Source organism: Mus pahari, chromosome 9 (genome assembly GCF_900095145.1).
Source record: "Mus pahari chromosome 9, PAHARI_EIJ_v1.1, whole genome shotgun sequence".
NCBI lineage: Eukaryota > Metazoa > Chordata > Mammalia > Rodentia > Muridae > Mus > Mus pahari.
In genome coordinates, this window is record NC_034598.1 from 56,773,213 (window position 1) to 56,795,721 (window position 22,509).

The 22,509-nt window shown below is 42.2% G+C and overlaps 1 protein-coding gene across 17 annotated transcripts in view; it reads right to left on the reverse strand.

Annotated features, from left to right (window-relative positions):
• Nucleotides 1–22,509, reverse strand: part of Grip1 (glutamate receptor interacting protein 1) — a 611,271-nt gene that overhangs the window by 101,746 nt on the left and 487,016 nt on the right. For all 17 annotated transcript variants that reach the window (XR_003844501.1, XR_003844500.1, XM_021205771.2 and 14 more), the window contains 2 exons: nucleotides 6,435–6,582; nucleotides 3,928–4,097 (listed from right to left, as the gene is read on the reverse strand). Coding sequence is in view for 15 of the 17 variants with exons in the window: in XM_021205771.2 (XP_021061430.1) it covers nucleotides 3,928–4,097; nucleotides 6,435–6,582 (318 nt within the window). In the remaining 2 variants the exon portion in view is untranslated. The remainder of the gene's footprint in view (nucleotides 1–3,927; nucleotides 4,098–6,434; nucleotides 6,583–22,509) is intronic.

Genomic DNA, 22,509 nt, shown 5'->3' on the forward strand with positions numbered 1-22,509 from the left:
AAAAAAAAAAAAAAGAAAAGAAAAGAAGAACAAGCTACCTTCCCCCTTCTGCAATCCTATGGCCGCCTCCACTGCTTGTATGGCTAGCTCCTTCTCATCATTTAGGCCTTAGTTCTGGTGTTATCTGTACCTAAGAACCACTGCTGACTTTACTGGTTGGAGTAGCTGCCAATGCCTTGTTATCTCATTAACTGTCTGTACCCCGCATACGCCTTCTCACTGTCTGGCCTTACTCTACAATGCATGAATGTACATTCTCTAAGAATAGAGGTCCCTGCTTGTCTTCCTAGAGACTTGAACTGTAACTGGGACATAATGGTTGATGCTTGCATGACAATAGTTTTGTCTTTGAGATAAAGGAGTATTTTAGGCAAGACATTAGTGGGTCCCCCCCCCATTATCCTTGTTTACTTTGTGATATATAAGACACCTTGTAGTGAGATGCAGTTAGTGCTAGGTCCAGCTAATCTACAAGTATGGCCACTCTATTGTCTTCTTAACAAAGTGTTTCTAACCAAGCCAGGCTGGAGTGAATGGTCTTCAGGATTCCACACCCACCTCAGCTCTTCAGTGAATACTTTGAAAACAACTGAACGTTTATTAGAACTGCCAACCCAAATTAATGAACCCATAGGAAGATACTGCTGACCAGCTACTGCGAGCTTATCCCCATGCTGGTTACGGGCAGGTGAAATGGAGGTCATAAACTTCCCCTTGATCTGTAACTATTATCAGGGACTAAGTCTTTAAATATAGAGTGATTATGAGGTAAGATGATACAGATGGTGCAGAAAGCTGGATTCATGATTGATGAAGGCCTTTTGCAAAAGGCCTTTAAAAACTGACATAGGCGAATGGAGAGCACAATGAATGCCCGTTTTGAATGTATACTCCAAATCTCTTATGTTTTAGAGTGGTCTATCCAACATTCATATACTAAATAAGTATCCCAGGAGATTAATAGTAAGATGTTGCATTTTGAGCATGCTCTTGCATTTTGCAAAGGAAACTCAGGGGCACTCTCTGACTTAGCTGTGCAATCGTCTATGTTCATTGAGCTCTTTCTGCATCCCAGATGCTGTACTACCTGCTTTTAATGGAGTGTCATGGAAGCTGCTGCTTAAGGTATTCTGATGAGGGTGAGCATTATTGTAACCCACATTTTACAGATAAAGAACTTAGGGTACAGAAAAGTTGGGTAGCTTTCTTAAGGTCCTAAGGTACCAGAATGGACTCTTTGGATACCCAACCTACAGCCACCATGAGTGATAGAGGCTCATGAAGCCCTGCTCCAGACAGGAAAACTAGCTGAAGCTACAATGTTTCCTACTGCTGCTACAGTCTCAGATGCCCACAACACATAAGGCACTGGCTTCTGTTTTCCTAATTAGGTTCCCTTGCCCTGCCAGGATGTCTGAGAGAATGGGTGACAGCTAGCCTGGTGGTTGTGGAGATCACAAAATAGAATATTCCCCTGCTTTGAACTCATTAAGCCTAGTGACCCTAGCCACAGTGACATTCCTAGAGCCCCCTTCTCCTTCAATTGAGTTTATGTCACCCAAAGATCGGCTGTGGGACAGTTTTCAACCTCCATGAAAAATAATATTCTTCTTTGTATTGAGGTGCTGAGGATGCAACTTAAGTCTTGGTCATGCTCCCTTAGGCAAGCATGCTCCCTCTGAGCCACACAGCTATCCCTGCAGAGGCCACCGTGGCCAGTGTGGTGCATGCTAGCGTTTACCAGTGTGATGAAAGGCAAAGTGGACTTCTTGTGCTGGATTAGCTCGTCCTTGTCCACACTGATCTGGAATCACCGTGGTGAATGTTTTGTGGCCAGCCAACTCTGGAAAACTCTGAACCTTCATAATTTCATGAGAATTGAGACACAGTGCCCAGGCACTGCAGACTGGAAAAAGCGATCAGAACTTGCATTTGGAATAGCGGTGAAAATACGAGAGACTTCAGTAATGCAGAAATAGAAGTGTGAGAATTGCCAAGCAACCTCACATTCTCTCTTAATCATTTTCCCTCGGGACCAAGATATAATTATGTTTAAGTGCCACTATTTATTTCTTTTAGAAAAGTCTGCTTCTAATGTAAAACCTAGGGGAGATGCTAATAGGCTAAATAAGGAAGACAGCCAGCTCTATAGACTGTCAGCCTCCTACCTTACAAATATAGATGACGTCAAGGGTTCCAGGAAAGGAAAAACAATGCATTCTCCCATCCAGCTCAGCACATAAATTCTTCTTCAACTTTTCAAATTATCTTGGCAGGTAAAAATATTTAATATTTCATAAGCTGGGAACTATTTTAACTATTTAGGATTTGCATATGGGGCAAATAGAGGAAAATAATGAGGTTGATAAAGAAAAAAAAAAGTAACATTTTGAAAGGGTATGTTCACATTTCTGACTTCCTGACACCAGATGTGAGCCACGTCCTCTCCAAAGAGCACAGCACACAGTGGTAAAGCTTCCAGTCTGATGGTGTCTTCATCTACACTGAGAAGAGACACATGGCTTTAGACACCTCCCCGCTCAGCAGGAAGGTCTTGGGGGCTTTGGTTGAACCCTGTGTGCATCCCCACTGGCTCCAGCACCCTCCAGCTCCTCAGTACTTCAATCCCGCTGTGCCGATTTCCAATCCTAACCTGCCTATGGCGGCATCGTTTCCTCATGCCAAAGTGTCAAATTAAAATCTGATAAGGGCAGCGCTATACTGGAGATTATCACTAGCTCCAGGGCTGTCTAAGCTCCTTTTAATTAAAAAAGGTTGCATCCAGCTGACTCATTCAGTATGAAAATTATTTCTGTCCCTCTTTCTGTCCCCCGCCACCCCCCCCCCCGTAGAGGAGCGCAGTACCTTTTAGAAGGTGAGAGGCGCAACACAGATGACCTTCCCACAAGCAAAATTCCACCACCAGAAAACCCGCGCTGTTGCTAATTATAGAAAAGCACTGTTCCTCTGCCGGTTTAGCCAACAGGAAGGAGGCTGCCTGCTTCCTAGGCTGAAAAGGGGGCGGGGGGGGGGAGCTTGCGGTTTAAGAAATAGGTGGGGAACGAAATTGGAACAAAGATTCCAGCAGATATTCATGGTCCAAAGTCTTGTGTTTGTACCAACCACGTTTGGTTTACGATGCCCGAGTGGATGGTTCTGTACATTGAGAAAAGTTTATGGGCACACCGCAAGACGGCGAGAGTGCAGACTCCCTGCACTGCATTGAGTCTACTGCGTATGCCTTGTTCTCCCTGGCTGGAGGTTTGGCCAGAAGTGCACTCTTCATCTTGGGGGAGGGGAAACAAATATTCCGGCAAATAGACAAAAAACATTGGAACCAACTTTTCCCATAATAGTCTCTCCCTGATGAATATTTAATGGATCTGTTATGAATATGAATTTGCTTTATTTTATTTTAGGATAGTAAAAACCAATTCATTCAAAGAAGAGGAGAGGGTTGCAAAGGTTAATGCTATCTGAGGTCCTTCCTTGGCAAGGCACATCTTCCTGGCCTCCTCACTGCAAGGCGTATTTTCAGTTTTGTGTGTGTGTGTGTGTGTGTGTGTGTGTGTGTGTGTGTGTGTGTGTGTGAGTTTTAATGCTTGTTTTCACTGTCCCTTTACAGAGATTCAAAATTCACTGTGACTGTCACCAAATTATTTTTCTTCTTACAATACTGAACTTATAGCAAAGTTTGATGACAAACAAATGAAAAAGTTCTAGCCTAAAATTTCCATCTCAGGATTTCTTTCTTGTGTTTTGGGGTTTCCAGTAACTATCCATGCTTGTCACAAGGGACTCTGATGATGGAAAGGGGTAAAGAGGCATAGGCTGGTGATATGGTGCAGGATCTTGTCTTCCTAACTCTCTGGAGGAAGAAGACTGCAAGAGCAAGAACAAGAGGAAGACCTGGAAGGCTCTGCTCACCATGGTCAGGGCCCTTTAGGGCCAGGCGGGTCTGATGGTGTGGGAGGATCTCTAGCTTGACCTGATCAGTGGTGTTGGCCAAGAACTGGGTTGCTTCTGCGAGGGTACAGTACTCCATGCTCGTGCCGTCAATGGAGAGAATGTGGTCTCCCACGTGTAGCGCGCCACATCTATGGAAAGGAGAGACCGCATCATCAAAAACAAAGAAACAAACAAAAACAAAACAAAATCTCTTCCAGAACAAGACTTTCATGCACTTTAGAGTCTTAGAAAACTTAATGATAATAGAAAATATAACCTGCTATATTTTAGGCATGCTGGATCTGAATCAAAATATAAAATATAAATTATGAACAAATGATTTTCTTATTCTCTTGTCCTTAAAGATATTTTACCCTTAAACATTTTGGGGTGGGGATGTTAAACATTAAGGGGAAACAGGCAAGTGGGGCATGAAGTAGAGAATTGTTTTGCCATGATTCTGTTCTCTGACTTTTTTTCTCCTAGGCTCTTAAGTCACAATTCTGAGCTGTCAGTCACGCAGAGTCTTAAGATGTGAGTTGCTGAACTGGCCTAGGGGCTTGTGGATGATGATGATGATGATGATGATGATGATGATGATGATGATGATGATGATGATAACTGAGAGGTTCAGTTACTGCAGCCTCGGAATCTTTTCATAGAGGATTCCAGTTTACCAATTCTTTATTATGGGGCTCTGTTCTGCTAGTCTGGAGTCAAATATTCATTAGCACAGAAAACAAATTATGTAGGAGTTAAGGGTAATCAGGCCAGGTTCATACGAGGAGTAGGGGAAGAGCTAGGACAGGGGTCTGGCTGCTACACCTTGCTGAACTCAAGATATTGGCTGGCTATTGGATGAATTGAGAAAAGCAGACAACACTTGATATGCTCATCAAATGGGTAGTTCCTTCAACTGGGTAGCCACTGAAGAAGGGAAAAACAAAACAAAACAAAACAAAACAGAAGCAGAAAATTAACACACCCTCCACCACTGAGCTGGAGTATCACTTTGCATCAGTAGCCACCACTGTGAATAACCACATGGAGTGTGGCAAACTACTGAACTGTAGTCCACCCAGTTTTTAGGTTGTTGTGGGTCATCGTGCCACAGGAGAGAGGCAGCCCAGGGCAGAGGGAGGAGGAGGAAGAGAGGTAGGTTAAGAGGAGGAGGGGAGGAGGGGGAAGGAGGAGAGCAAAGAGGAGAGGGAGGGGAGAGGGAGAAGAAAGGAGGCAGAGGAGAGGGAGAAGAGGGAGAAGAAAGGCAAAGAGGAGAAGGAGGGAGGGGGAGGGGAAGAGGAGGGAGAGGAGGCGGCGGCTGGAAGTACATGGAGTGGAAGAGGTGAGGCCTATCTAAGGATTCCCATCGTCAAGGTAAAAGCACTTTGAGACGCCCCTTCTGTCTGGAAATAGCATTCCATGTTGATTGACACGGGGCGCTTCGGTAACGGGAAGGGTGGGTTTTCCTACTAGGAGCTGTAAAACATTACGTAGAAAAGCAGTCTTCTGCCTCTTTCACATTTACCTTAAAAATGTAAAAAATCAATCGGGGACATGAATTTCATTATTATCATGACACTGTAACAATGTTTAAGAGACCCCTGACTGATGTTCACAGCCATCTATTGGATGGAACATAGGGCCCCCAATGAAGGAGCTAGAGAAAATACTTAAGGAGCTAAAGGGGTCTGCAACCCTATAGGAGGAACAACAATATGAACTAGTTGCATAGGTAGCAGAGGATGGCCTAGTCGGCCATCAATGGGATGAGAGGCCCTTGGTCTTGCGAAGATTATATGCCATAGTACAGGGCCAGGAAGTGGGAGTGGGTGGGTTGGGGAGCAGGGCAGGGGGAGGGTATAGGGGACTTTCGGGATAACATTTGAAATGTAAATGAAAAAAGTATCTAATAAAAAAATCATTATTTTAAAAAAAGAGACCCCTGACTGAAGGTCGTGTAAAACCATTAATATGAACAGTCTATACAATATCAGGCTTGTCTTTAAAATTACATTAAGAATATTGTTTTATCTACTTTTCCAAGAAGTAGTAATATCTTCTGATAGCAGGAGTTAATTGTTAACGATGCAGAAAACCCCACGAACGGAACTTAAATAAAGATCACTTCATTTGCCCCGTATCAAGGACAGAGACTTCTCTTTCTGAGGGACACAGTAAGTAAGTGTGTTGCTTGTTTTCTGTTGATAAAGGCCACACCAAATGTCTGGAGGAGCGTTTCCCCAGGGTGACTGATCAGATAGTTACAATCTCAAGTTTCAAACAATAAAATGTTTTCTTATGTGACATTTGTAGTAACTGTCAACAGGGTTTTAAAAAAAATTTACTCTGTGTGTGTGTGCATGTGTGTGTGTATAAAAACAAGTGTACATACTATATAAGTGTACATACTATATGAACATGTGAGTATAATACATATTTAAGCATACACACAGCACCGATAAGCAGACACTTGCTGTGACACTCACCTGTCCGCAATGCTTGCAGATTTGATTTTGTCTATGACGATGACCTGTTTGTTACAGCACACGGAGGTAGTTAGGGCAACCCCAAGGCTGGCACCTGGAGTTTTGGCAACTTCAACTAGTAGTGGCCCGGATGCTGTCGCCACAGAATCTGTCAAAGGATACATTTCAGAAAACAGAATAGAACAGACCAAGTAAACAAATGAAAAGATAATGAATATTTAGTCTGATGCTAGTTTGATAATCCATATTATCCCCAGAGCATGAGGGTACCGTCTCCATTCACCTGTCATAATATGTACATGTGCCAGTCCCTGGAGTTAGATTTTAATCTCTATGCTAATTAGGATAACATCTCATTGATCCTTTTGCTCTATATGGTGCCTGGAAGAATGCTTGGATTATCTTAGAGTTTTCTTTAAAATCAATTAATTCAATACATAACAATGATTCACTATGTATGTACGTAAGTATGTGTATTGATTCATGGGGGAGGGGATGGATAAATGGATTACTAGATTGATGGGTGGGGTAAATGGAGAAAGGATGGATGAGAGATAGTAAAGAGGGAAAATGAGAGAGATAGATAGATGCTAGATAGATAGATGATAGATAAAAGATAGATATGATAGGTAGATAGATAGATGATAGATTATAGATAGATGGTAGATGATAAATTATAGATATGATAGGTAGATAGATAGAAAGATAGATATTAGATGATAGATAAATTATAAATGATAGATAAATGATAGATATGATAGATAGATATTAGATGATAAATTATAGATGATAGATGATAGATAAATGATAGATATGATAGGTAGATAGAAAGATAGATTAGATGATAGATAAATGATAGATGATAAATGATAGATAGAAAGATAGATATTAGATGATAGATAAATTATAGATAGATAGATAGATAGATAAATAGATAGATAGGTAGATAGATAGAGGATAGAGAATATATGTAGATGACATCTCTAAATTGCTCTCTTGTAGGCATATTGGATGTAATTTGTAAATATGTGAGACCTGAATTAGGGTTGTCGCCCTCTCAGGAGTGACTTCGTTTTTGGTTTATTTTGAGCTTAGAATATTATTTCAACTCCTACTCACCTTTGAAATTTTTGATATAAACATCAAAACTCTGTGTAGCTCTTCCCAATTTACAGTTTGGCGTACTTTTCCTATGTGTTCCCACAGCCAGTATTCCTCCCCTTGCTATAGCACACACCTCCCTGCACGTGGTGATCACGAGCCTCTGTTCACTGCCCGATTGTAAGCCTATTCAGAAGGCAGACACAGTGTCTGGTCAATCACCATGTTCTCAGGGCCCAGCTTGATGAGATGTTAGGATGGCCCTTTAAGGATATAAATATAGCACCAGTAAGTTGGCAGCCGCCTGAATGGCCGGGGCAGGGTTCTCCAGAAGGATGCATAAACTTGGACTCAGTGTCTAAAACACGGCACTGTTTCTCTTACATCCTGGATTCATGGGGAGGAAATTGGAATGGTACCTAGTGACCCAATAGAAGAAAATTATTTTTCTGTTCTTGCCACATTATGCTCTGTTGACCTAGAAGTTTTGGTTCTAGGGGAAGAAGTGAGTCTTTTTGCTAGGAGGCACAGGAGTGGCCAGAAGCTAAGGTTTAAACCATGGTGACACGGGGCTTCTGATATCCTAGAGGTCAAAACTGCTAAGAACGAATTTACAGTGTTAGAATGGGTGATTGATTCAGGCTGCCAGAGGAAATTGAACTGTTTTTCTACAATGGAAGTAAGGAAGAGTATGTCTGGAGTGCAGAAGATCCTTTAGTGCATTTCTCAGTGTTAACTATGCCCCGTGATTGAGGTCAGTGGGAACTACAACAATCCAATTCAGACAGCATGAGAGTATGAATAACCCCTCCAGGTCGCTTGTCAAAGGTGGAGGAAATACAGAATGGGCAGTAGAGGAAGGTAGTTAAAAATATTATCTAAGGCTACATGACAAGCTTCAGAAATGAAGACTGCAGTTGCCACGGGAATTTCAGTCCTATTTTGTTAAGAATATGTTTGTACACACACACACACACACACACACACACACACACACATCTTTCTCCATTCCTCTATGTCTTTACTATATAATGTAACATTTATTGAGGCAATATTAGGGTTTGCAGATATAAATCTATGTTATCATATTCAGGTTATGGGACATTAAAAGAAAAAGCATTACTCAGGGGACTGTGCCACCAGTCCTGGGGTAAGAGAAGCAGTGTGCTTTTGTTTGTACATCAGTAGTTATACCATGTGTCATGGCTAGGGATTTTTTTGTTTTTTGTTTTGTAATTTGATACAAGTTAGAGTTATCTGGTAAGAGGAAAGCTCTGTCAGACTGCTTGCAGGCAAGTCTCTAGGACATTTTCTTGATTGAAGACTCATGTGGCAGGGTCTAGTTCAGCTGGTGACAATGCCATCCATGGACAGGACGTCGTCCTAGGTGGCATAAGAAAGCAGGCTGAACAAGTCATGGGGAGAAAGCCAGAAAAGAACACTCTTCCATGGCCTCTGCTTCAGTTTCTCCGGGTGGCTGCTCTGAGCCCCTGCTCTGTCTTCCCTTCATGGCAGACTCTAGCCTACCTATACGCTGAAAACAAACCAAAACCAAAACAAAACCAAACAAAAACACTTTCCCTGGCCAAGCTGCTTCTGGTCATGGTGTTTTATCCCAGCCACATCAACCAACTGAAGCAGCATGGGAGGTGGAATTATGAAGCTGTTAGCTTCACTTGAAAATCAAGCATGACATAAGGAGATATGACAGACTATCAAGTTGATCAGGGGTGGGCTTAATCTTGGTTAATCTTGCTTATCAGCATGACTGACCGAGAGTCACCTAAGGAATAAGCTGTGGAGTACACCGTGAGCGATTCCCTTGGTCAGACTGTTTGAAAGTACCTCCGGTAGCAGCCCAGATGGAAGCCTGAGGGGAAAGCCTCGCTTTTTGCTTCATCGCTCACTCCTCACTGGTGCCTTCAGCTACCCTAATTTTGAGTTCACCTAGCCTACTGCCACTATGGCTATAAATTTTCATTGTTATCAGAATCCAGCCTTGTTAGGCTTCCAAGGTGGATTAAAAGAAAACCAGCGGCTCTCCCAGAGATCTTACAGGGCCCAACTGGGACTGTTGAAGCATCCAGTCCTATGAACTGAGCAGCCACTGCATTCTCAGCCTTTCCAGCGTTAGCACCGCCATTGTTGACTACTCCAATCATATCGTATAAGCAATTCTAATAAACTCCTTTTAAGTATATATTCATATTATTGGCGCCAATCCTTTAGAGAATCCTGAGTAACACACAAGTCTTCTTGCATGTACTGCTTTCCTAAATGACTAGTTATACTGAGTACTAGTTATACTGAGTACTAGTTATACTGAGTACTAGTTATACTGAGTACTAGTTATACTGAATACTAGTTATACTGAATACTAGTTATACTGAGTATTGAAAAGGTGACAACCTCTGTTCTTAGGGCCTGTCGCTGCTCCTGTCACTTCAGCCTCCATTCTCATGAATGACAGCTGGGAGGATCCAGTGGCCTTACTCTACCAAGTCATCTTTTTGGTTCCGAGGTGTTAGGCTGTTTGCCTAGATATTATTGTTATTTTGTTTCTGAGCCCCACTCCATAGCAGCTGCTACCTCGGGCTCATTTCACTGGCCTTCTGATGTTACAGTGAGCTATAATCTAGGGTTTAAAAAGATTGTATCATCTTTGTAGAATTTTAGAATGATCAATTGCTAGTTATCTAACCAGTTCCTTAACTCTGAGTGTGGTTGAAAAAGCTATGAAACAGGTCCATGGGATGGTGATCACTTATGTTCTTCATTGCTTTGCTGTACCTGATAATGAAATCATTTTGCTCTAAAAATGAAAGCAATGAAGCTTTCATGTTATTTATTTCTTAATCTGTTAATTTTTTTCTGCTTGGCACTATGGTGGAAAATTTCACAACATGAAATGATTTATGAAGAAATTTATTTTAAAACATTGCTGAAAATTACTTTAAACTGTGTGTATAATGTATATATGAATCATAAGTGAGTTTCAGGCTTACACTTGTCTGATCTCTCTACAACTTTATTACATATATGCAAATGATTTAAAAATCAGAAAAAAAAATTCAGATTGAACACATTCTTCATTTTGCTCCATGTACGCTGGATAATGGACACTCTCACATACAGCCTCTATCATGATGAAGGATCAGTTTTAAAAGAGTCTATTAGGAGATAAAAATTCTTTATAATCACTTTTCCCCCCTATCCTCCTAATATATCAAAATATTGACATTCATATCCTTGTTTGGATCTAACATTTCAATTATCATAAAGACTAGATATTAGGCATTTTTGTAGGAAGAAATGATAGAAATGGACTATCCCATAGGTGAGGCAGATGGTTCCAGACCCTTTGCCACCATTCATTTAGAGGGGAACAAGACCACTTTATAGCTACTCTGGCATATCTAGGTGATTGGAAACTAGAGTCAAGGTCCCCCTTCAAGGAGTGCTCTTGTTAAGAATGTATAGATATATGCAGTCTTTCTACCTGGGGGACATCGATGTGGGAGCAGTGAGTCTCTTTTTAAAATAAAATGATTCCAAATTCTGAGCCAAGAAATGGAAAGCTATAGCAGAGGGAAGAGGCACTGTGCTTTGGAGCCAGTGGCCGAGAGTGTGGTCCTTGGTGTATTCACCACACAGCTGCAGCTATTGACTGCCAAAGAGCCCGCCCATCTTCTTCATTCCTAATTCTACAGGCTATCTATACAAGCAGCAAGTTTACAGAGCAACTGTGATGCCACCTAAGTCGGAGGCCACTGATCAGCCAGAGAAACGTCACGGAAGGCTGGGAACTGACTTCACGAAACACACAATAGCTAAAACCGTCATCTGAGACGTCTACTGATGAGAGGAGGCGAGCCCATGAACACAAACGAGGTTCTAGACAACCGACGTTCATGATGATGGAAGGAGATATCGCAGGACTAAAATTGTCGTGGGACTGAAAAAAAAACCTTAAGGAACAGTCTGAGGGATGGTGTGCATCCTTCGGACATACATCACATAATATAAAGTCTTCATATCGAACGGTTTTCGGCTTAGAAGGGCAACATTCTAAGACATCACATCAGGTTGCAGTTTGCACTCCTGCAGGGAAAGAACAGGGAGGAGAGGGAGATGTAGACCTCACGTAAAGACGGCTGCGAATGGGTGACAACAGTGTGAGGAGCAAGAGCTCATTCTCTTCCCCTCCTGGTGGTAGCCCAGAATTCCGTGCCCCATGGTCACTACTAAATTGACTTGCCCAACATACATCTCCACCAAGCTCTGCCGCTACGTAGAGTGATCCTTCACTAGGTCCAAAGCAGGCCCGAATGGTGAGTACGTCCATTCTGTCACTTCTCCTGACTTGCTTCTTTCCATGACGGTTCACACTGTTCTACGTCTTACAAACTGAGCCCAGGAGCCACTTCCCAACACCATCTTCCCCATTGTCACCACTAATTCATCTTGAGTCTACATTTGAAATAATGCTCAACTTTACCTTTGCTTGCTATATCCACAATTACCTTTTGCAATGGCTTTTATGTTTGGCCCAGGGAATGGCACCATTAGGAGGTGTGGCCTTGTTGGAGTGGGTGTGGCCTTGTTGGAGTGGGTGTGTCACTGTGGGTGTGGGCTTTAAAATCCTCATCCTAACTGCCTGGGAGCCAGTATTCTCGAAGCCTTCAGATGAAGATGTAGAACTCTCAGCTCTGCCTGCACCATGGCTGCTGCCATGCTCCCACCTTGATGATAATGGACTGAACCTCTGAACCTGTAAGCCAGCCCCAAGTAAATGTTGTCCTTTATAAGACTTGCCTCGGTCATGGTATCTGTTCACAGCAAACAGTAACTAAGACACTTTTTTAGCTCAAGTTGCCACCATCTTATATCCCAGAATCCTCTTAGGATTTTCGCCTTCCCAATTCAAAGTAATCTTTCAAAGACAAGCTCTTATTCTAGCCCCTTACCTACATTCTTTCTGCGGGGAGAAAGATCTTTCTGCCCATGTGGACCTGTGTGATCCGGATGCTGCTTGTAGCTTCAGCTTCATTTTCCACCATGCTATTCTTGTTCTCTATCTTCCAGGACCTGTCTGCTCTTTCACGTCTTCAGAACTGTCATGTGCCCTCTACTTCATAACAGCATACATTCTTCTCGCCACCTAGGCTCTCCCAACCCTCAACTGGTCTGTCTTTCCCTGCTCTGCTCAAATGCCACATCTATAGGGATTGCCACCAGAACCTGCAAGCCCATGCCGACCTGACTGTGGCACACTCTAATGGAGCCATATGGTTTTGTTTTGCAATTCTTTTAAATATATGATAGTCAACAGTTGTTTTCTAGTTGCTGCTAATTAATGACTCCATAAAGTCTGTAATTCCTATTTTCGATTCATACAAGTAGTTTGGGAATTCCAGTTTTCCATTCATGCTAGTAACTCTACATTGTTTACAAGGCAAGCTCATACATGATATGTGCTCACTTATGTATCAGTGAAATGAGCTAAAGAATGAATAGCCATGACTTTAGGCACAGGGTCAGAGTCCTGATGATACAGGATTTGTATTGGGCACCATGGTAATACACACCTGAAACTCTTTGATGGCTATTCCTGCAACCATGGGTGCCCATGAATGGAGAGCACAAATGAGAACGTTATAACTTCAAAGTCTGTGCAAAGAATTCCAAGCAGTGCTTCATAATAATGTAGGACTGTGAACTACCTGACTTGATGCAATGGCTGAAGAGTTAACGCACAATCCCTTGAAGGGAAAACAGCTCCGATTTCTTCTAGATGGAATAGATACTAAAACACCTGGAAAAAGTTGAGTAAATATGCCACCTGCAGGATCATCAACTCTTCACAGAGACCAGCATCACATGGGCATCGACATAAAGGTCCTTAAGAGATATGAACACTCTGGAGGTCTGAGAAAGGCATTGACCCTTGGCAAATTCCCCCAAACCAGCCCATCTGCAAGTCTTACCAATTAACCATGGCATGTGTCAAGGGAATAGCTGTGACACCTGACCAAGGAGAACTGGTATGGTTAGGTTGAGCCCAACAGATGAGCTAGAATCTAATCTGAGTGTTTCTCAGTTGATTTTATTTTAACAGGCTCTAGGAAAACAACAGAATGATTTCAGCAAGTGCCACTTCCTAGAATTACACTTGTGGAAGTCGCTCTCTGCATCACAGAAGGGGATCTACAAGTGTTAATGCTTAATTGATCATTAGCTTTTTTGTGGTGATTGCTTTCCATAATAAATGTTTTCCCACAATGCCATCAAGATGCTTAGACTAGCTTGTGTGCTAAGCCTATTTCCTTTGATGATGCCCAATTCCATTCTCACAGGATCTTCTGAAAAGTAGGGGTTCCAGAGTGCTGGCTGCATGCCAAGATAGCTAACAAGATTCGGGGGAGAGGTAGGAACAAGTGGACAGGTGGAAGTATGAGGTGCTATCATTTTAAAAAGTGCAAGAGGAAAAATGGATTGTGTCAACAGGAGAAAAAGAAACAGAGGGAAACTCAGGAAGAAATAATCAAGACCCAGCCACAGACAGATGATTAAAAAATGGATCGTGTAGATATAAATTATTCATGGTTAAAGACATCTCAGTCATTAAGATATTTGCACCAGGACTGAAGCCTTTGCATGCGGTGCTGATTTATGGGCTGCGTAATTATACGAGCTATGCTGAGGACTGTTTGTATGGGAAACACTCTTTATTTTATTTTTTTCTTTTTGGTTAATCAGTTTTTCTGCTTCTGAGCTCTGCATTTCAATGAATGCAAGGCCCAGTTACAACTTCTCAGGTGGAGCACAAAGTCTATAGATGCCAAGCTAAGTTGGCAGGCCTCATAATCCTCCAGGTAGAAATACCTTCAGTTATTTTTTTCTTTCGGGGATGAATGCAATGTGGAAGTGTAAGCTGAATAAACTTTCATTTCCCAACTTGCTTCTTGGTCATGATGTTTGTGCAGGACTAGAGACCCTGACTAAGACAGCCAGTCTTTTCAAACCTCAAAGCCCACCTCCAGTAGCACACCTCCCCCAACAAGGCCACACCCCCTAATCCTTCCCAAACAGTTCCACCAACTGGGGACCAAGCATCCGGTATGAGCCCAAGGTTTCCAGAAGCTGTTTGTCATTATCTGTGGAAGGTAAGCAAAGCCCCGCCCTATGGCAACCTTATTTATGGATTCCCACAGGAATTTCTATAAAAGCCAAACAAAGAAATACCTAAAATACATTAAAATAAATGAATTGTGGACATATTTGCTTTGTGCAACAAAGAGAACAAATTATCAAGATCAAACCCCAGCAACCTGAAGATGAATCTCTCGCAAACAATATTGAATATAAGAAGCCAAATTGAGTTTATTTTTAAGTATAAAATGAAATTAGTGTATTCTGTTGGAAGTCAGACTAATGGTTACTCTTGAGCTGGGAGAGCGAATGGAGTGTATAGTAGTGGAGTTTTTGATGCTGATCATATTCCAAATCTGGGTGTGATTGCTTAGATGTGCTGAGTTTCTGAGATGGTATCTAGTGGAAATTCAGGATTTATGCATACTCTATGCTGTTGCACCTCACGTAAAAGGTTTAAAAATACTGTAAGCAGCACATTTTAAAAATTCAGCTATATTAAAATCGGAAGTATAGTTACTGCACAGTCGATGAAACCTTCAGGATAAGTTTCCCACAGGGGCTAAGATTCATCACCAACCAGGATTTATCCAACCCCAAGGCAGCCTCGGGCAGGTTATGAATTTTACTTGCTTCGGTCTCTTCTGCCGGCGCCGTGAATGTGGCAAGTGTATGCTTTAACTTTCCAGGAAAAAATAGGATTTAAGATGAAGCTTATTTGAACATGGAAGGTGCATTCAGACCTACTTTTCATGGGCTGTGTTTCTAAAAGATAAAAGAAAATTAGCAATTAAAAAAAGTTTAAAAGGGGATCTGGGAGCCTCCTGGTGAGTGAGCTGTTCTCCGTGCAATCACAAGGACAAGGGAGGTGGGATTCCCCAACTCCAACATAAAGTCCGCTCAGCTCAGTGCGTGGTGCTATTACACTGCGTACCATTTACTTGATGACTAAGTGGCTAGCTTTTCATGGACATTGGCCATTTGATTCTTCTATCGACTGCTCAAGGGCTCCTTCCTTTCTTTGTCTTCCTCCTATTTCCTCTTCCATCTGACTTACTGCTTTGTTAGACTTATAAAACCCAGACGCTAGGGCTGGAGAGTTAACTCAGTGGTTAGGAACACTTTTTCCTCTTCCAGAGGATCCAAGTTCAGTTCCTAGCCCCCAAACGGCTTAGTGCCATCCATCTTTACCACTAGTTCCCTGAGCTCCACCACCATCTTCTGAATTCCATGGCCACCAGGCATGAAAGTAGAGCACAGACATGCACATAAAAGCAAGTAAGACAATTATGCACATAGATAAATCTAAATAAAATAAGTCTGGGATTCCACGTGTGTGACAACATGCTTGGGCTTAGGAATTTCTAATTACTCCATTTTTGTGTTACATAAACTTTTTTTTTAAACATCATGATGATATTCTATGTTTTTCCCTACAGTCTTTGATTTAACTTCACATTGAGATAGCCCATCTGGAGTTTATTTCATTTTAATTAAACAGGTATTTTTTTTCCTCTTTTTGCATGACAATGCCACCTAAGTCACGTTGTCTGCTTACTCATGTCTGCATATCTATTTCTGAGCATTTGGCTCTATTTACTGGTTCTTTGCAATGTCAGGACCACACTGTACGGATTGACTAAAGTCCTAAGTGGATGTGTACTATCTGACATAAGTGTGGCCCTGTCAAGGGCCCCAAAGGCCACATCCCCATGGGAATGACAAAAGCTTCCCCGGGGAGGCTCAGCGGGATGGCAAGACCCCTCTCTGATCTAAGTATTTGTGGACAGTATGCTCAGAAGATGTCTACCATAGTTTTCTGCCTACTGCCACCTGTAACGGCCTGAAGACTAGCTCCTGGCAGAGAATTCTACTGACTTTAGCGATGCCAGTTATATTCCATAATACCAACTACCTTATCCAGAAAGGATAGCGAGTTTCCCAGGTGCTGTGGCTTCTCCATCATCACAGAGCCCAGACCACTGGATTCTGGCTTTTCTGTGTCCACGTGTCTGTCTTTTTTCATTCCCTGGCTGCCCTAGTTAGAAACATCCCTAGCACTGTGCAGGAACATGGTCTTACATCACCTTAACTGATTTAGCTTTTTTAATAGATCTTGATAGGTGACATATGGGTTCTATAGTTTTGCTGCTGTGAAGATGGTCCCCGCTTTGGGTCCGCGCTTTGCTTGACCCTCTGTAGAGTCATGTTTTACCACAAATTTAGTTCAGGGGAAGTTTGAGCTCAAAGCTACATGAGGGAACTGAAGCCCTGCCAAGAAATAGGAACAGGATGTGACCAGATTGGGGCTCATATGACAGGTCTCAGAATTAATTTGACAAGTTGACATAGTTTCTATAGACATTTACACATGCCTTTCGGAAAAGGAGTGAGAGGACTCCTAATATAAGTTTGTAGGGCATCCGTACCACTAAATGACAAAGAAAAAATATTAACTTTAAAATAAAGGAAAAGAAAAGCAGCCCACAACATTTTATAAAGAGCCTCTGAGCTCAGGCATGGGGACTTGCTATACTGTCAAATGCCACTAGGTCCTTTCTGCAGCACTTCTAGGTTATTTCCATGGTCACTGCTAATGTAAAGACTTCACGGGGGGAGGGGGAACTTTTCAGAGAAATCAAGGCTATGCCTTCTCTTGCTTCAGAGAGTGTGGACGGTCAGACTGTTATTTAAAGGGCCAAACATTGGGAAAGTAGAACTATTTGCCTCTAAGGTGAAAAATGCTTGCCCCAGCTGCTAAAACGACCTGGCATGTTACTCATAGCTACTGCCCGACCACTACAGCCTATCAAAGGCACTGACATTCCTTCTTAGGCTTAAAACAGGCGCTGTCAGGCTTTCCAGAATTCAATAAGCCATCCATCCAGGAAACGGATACGTTCCCACCAGGCGCCGTGGAGGCAGAGAAACCGCTAACGTAAGAGCAAGTGTCTGCCGACCTGAAAATAGTCCTTGGTGCTTAGGAAGCTCAGCCTCCTAAGACTGCGAGGGAAGGTCAGGTCCTCCCGGGAGAATTAATGGCTCAAAGGCATCCTCAGCTACACTCAGCTGTGTTTATGGTCAGAAGTCAGCACGTGCTAGATGGCTGAGAATCGGAGCTGGAATAAGACAAATGAGTAGCAACCACTTAGCAAGACAGTATCCTCGGGAACTGTGAGAAGTGTGTGTGTGTGTGTGTGTATGTATTGTGCATCAGAGGTATACATGCAGTGCACACACAGATGCCGTGCATGGATATGCATGTGCATGTGGAGGTTAGAGGTCAAGCTCTAGTCTTGCTTTTGGGGCAATGTTCACTTTGTCTTCTGCAAAAATCTGTCTGTCTGTCTCATGTATTCATTCTCTGTGTGTATATGTGTATGTATGTCTCTCTCTGTGTGTGTATGATGGCATATATATATATATATATATATATATACACACACACACACACACACACACACACATACGAAAGAACCTACTCTCACAAGCTGTGCTTTGATGTGTATGTATGCGACAGCTCTATATCCATCCCTATTAGTGTGGCTTGTGGTGAGCATGATGGGTAATATCATGGCAGGAGTATAGCTGATCCATTGCCAGATGGGACACCAAAAGGTAGCACCAGGCTCAACTCAACTTTGTTTGACTCTCTATCTTTCTGTCTCAGTTTTATTCCCCCATTACTATGACATTTGAGCTCACAGTGAAGGGTATGGTTCATCAGAATCTGAAAGCTGCAGGAGCTTGATGCAACTTGCCATTTCACATCTACAACCAGGGACAACCAGCAGTGGCTGCAAGGTGCTGCTCAGCTCCATTGCTACAGAGCAGGACTGCAGCCAGGGAATAGTACCACCCACAGTGGGTAAGTCTTCCTACCTCAGTGTAATCAAGGCAGTCCCTCACAGACATGCTCAGAGGCCCCTCCCCTCTTTCAAGCTGGTAATTAACATTGTCACACTCTTTTTGTTTTTACTTTATGGGTTGCCAAGAAGCAAACCCTGAGCTTCATACATACCTATTAGACAAACACTCTACCATGGAGCCACTCCCCAGCCACAATATGCTTATTAGAGCTGGTACTCAGGCTGGCAGTTTCAATGACTTAGATCTAGACCTCCCACTGAGCTCCACCTTGTCAAGGTTCCATCAGTTTCTGTGTCACCTTATTGGCCCCTAAGCTTTCAGTACACCAACCATTGGAAAGAAACACATTCAAACCATAGTGTATATAGCTTGAGTACAGTCCATAACCCTCATTTCCCAAACTAATGGTGCTTCATTTGGTATGTATACCAATTTGGGGAAATTTTCCTCCCTAATCTTTAGAATTATTTCATAATTGCCTCATCATCAGATCGTGGTAGCATAACTGATAATGTCATATAATTTATACACAACTAAGTATTTCATACCTTTGAAATACTATTCTTCATACCTAAACCTGGTTGGGAAACAGATGCCTAAAGAAGACCTATCTCACCCAACAGGTAGGAAACACATTTATAAACTTGTAAGGCGGTAGGTCACGACACCTATTGGGGTGTTGAAAAACTGTTTGGCAGGAGTCACATCTCAGATATCCTGAATATCAGATATTTGCATTACAATTCATTATAGTATCAAAATGACAGTTATGAAGTAGCAACAAAAATAGTTTTATGGTTGGTGTTACCATAAGGAAAAACTGCGCTAAAGGGTCCCAACATTGGGCAGGCTGAGGACCACTACTACTTATTAGGCTCCTTGAAGATGAACATAAAGTTATTACATGGCATATAGACAGATGCTATCATCACTCTTCAGTGTCAGGAGGGCATTGGGACCATCCTTAGCCAACTCTTTTTCAAACATATATGGTAACAAATAACTTCCTTCAAACCAAACCCATAGCTTAGGGTACCATGTCATGCATACCCCTCACCACACAGTAGACCCGTGTACACACGGGTTCTCCAAGAATGATCATGAAGGCTCAGGAGGTGGATCTGTGGTAGAATACTTGGAATGTAAGAAGTTTACAGTTTGTTCCCTAGCACCACAAGGAAGAGGAGGAGGAGGAGGGGGAAGAGGAAGAGGAGGAAGGGGAGGAGGGGGAGAGGAGGAAGAAGAGGGAGAAGAGGAAGAAGGGAAAGAGGGGGAGGAGGGAGAGAAGGAAGAAGGGGTAGGAGGAGAGAAGGGAAAGGAAGAGGAGGGGGAGGAGGAAGGAGAGGAGGAAGATGAAGTGGAGGAAGAAGGAGAAAAAGGGAAGGAAGAGGAGGAGGGAGAGGAGAAGAAACAAGTAGATAGGAAGAAGTGTGGCGGCTAGTGCTAATTGCCCACTTGATGCAATCTAGAATCATCTGGGAGATAGGCTCCCAGGCATAGCTGTGAAAGCTTATCTTAACACAAATTTCAGGTCTATCTTGGTGGGCTTTATTGAGCAAGAGAATGAAATTAGACTGTGAGAGCATTGTGCAAACTATAATTGACCGTTAAAATGTAAAGAATATTAAATTTTTTAACACTCATTCAGCATCTAAACTTATCTTAATCTATTCAATTCTGACAACTAATTCATTTCCTATCTCTACCCAGTATAGGTCAATTTTTATATAATTGGAAGTTTCACTTTCTTTACAACTAATAAATAAGCTATGTACTGAGGCTCCGGTAAGTGAGGATTTGGGACACTGGTGTGTGGGCATATTGTTTCTACCAGGTGTCCTGCTGCCCCAGACTAAGGATTCCTCTTGGGCCTCAACTCTCCTCAGCTGTCTTTGTTTCCCCATTGACAGAGCACTGGATACCTTAATATACAGTAGCCACGCTGCTCTTTTACTAGATTGAGCTATGTATTTAAACCTCTATGTTTGTCAAAACTTCATTTGCTGTTTAATTTTTACATCTCCCTCTTATAAATACCCAAAGAGGTGTTTTTTTTTAAAGTAAATATGTGGTATATATTTTAAAAGTATTATTTGGGGACTTAGAAAAGAGCTCAGTCAGCAATATTTGCCATGCAAATATTAGAAGCTGGGATAAAGGCCCAGAACTCACATCCTAGAGCACATATGCTTTTAATCCAAGTCTGGAGGAACCAAGCCTGGCAGGTCCCTGGAGTTCACTGGCAAGCCAGTCTAGCTTAATTAGCTGGCCCTGGGTCCCAATGAGAGACCCTATCTCAAGAGATAAAGTGGCGGAACCAGCTAAATGGCTTATCATATAAAAGCTGGTAGTGTGAATTCTATCACTGCAGCCCACAGATGGAAGATACACATCAAAGCACAGCTTGTGAGAGTAGGTTCTTTCCTTCCATTGACACTTTATTTTCTTTAAAAATGCCCCATGTCAGTCATTTTATAACAGTAATAAATGGTCTACCAACTACAATGTGTATTTTTGTCCATGTCAATAGAAATAGGGAGAGCAAGAGCTTGTATCAAAAGGCAAAGGCTAAGTTACTGTTTCATTTTAAAACCCTAAGTGGAACTGTGAGGTTATGACATTGTAAGAACTCTTCTCACATAAACACAGAAGTCTTTTCCTGGAGTCCTTCCTCCCTGCTCCTTAGGTAAGCTGGAGTTCTACTATCTGGGTTCTAATGGTGATCTGGGCTGCAGGGCACTGCCTGGAAATCTGTAGAGAGCTCTCTGGTATATTTAAGACATGATGAGAGTAAAGGAAAAGGAGGTAGGAGGGAGGGTTCCAGGAAAGTCGTTTCTCACTCCCCTGGACTGAGTAGATTTACCATAATTTAAATCAATAAAAATGCCACAGTGACTAAGCACCAGTGGATGATAATGAATTTATTGTCTCACTTCCTTCCTTCTAACTCAGAACTTTCTGAGGCACTCAACATTAAATATTTGATGTTTTGTGCTTTATTTTTTAATAGCAGGGAGTATCGGCACTCAAAAAATGCACTTAGGTCTAAAACTATCATATCTTAAAGGATAAAAACAATCCACTTTTATTTGTAAATATCTCTGTAAGACTTTTAATTTTGAAAGCACAATAAATGAATGTTCCAGCACAAATTAAAATGTAAGTTTGGTAAAATCTAAGGACACACATTTAAGACTTGTTCTGCCGCCTTCGAGGGACTTTTATCTGAAGTAATTTATTTTTTTTCATGCATCTGCTATAATTTATATTACCCTGCTATAGCAACCATATCAGCATTGTGGAGTCTACCAGGGTTTAATCATGAATTCAACACCACATGATTCGTGCAACCTTGGCAGAGTGATTTTGTAAAAAGGACGGGCGTGTGTGTCATGGGCTACCACAGCAACCATAACTGCCAACGCAACACAATCCCTTACACAGACTCACTCACGCCAGCTCTTCTCCGTGGGGTTATTACAAGGGCACTCTGCTGACAGCTAGCTATGACGCTGATATGAAACAGCATCAGTGTCTTTCCTTAGCCAAGAGAAAGGAGGAGCAGAAGCTGCGAAGCCACGCATGAGAAGGACTGACTTACATCTCTCGGAGTTCACAGTTAATGTTTGCATATATGGAACATGGTGTGAGGCTGTCCCCCAGGGAAGTTATAGCAAAGAGCAGAGGAGGGGGAGACTGGGAGGGAGCTACATGGCTCCCTGGTATCCTTGGTTACATTTCCACACTGTAGGTCCAGTCACTTAGTCTGTGAAGGATTTCAAGATTACCCTTCCTGCGATTTTATACTATCTGTGGTGTTCTGGATCAAGGTTTATAATCTGTATCTAAGAACAGCGCCTACCTGTGGAACATCTGAACCACGCAATTATGAAAATTAAACAAAGTCTTGATTTTTCCCACAGGTAGAATACTTAACATATTTTCCAAATAT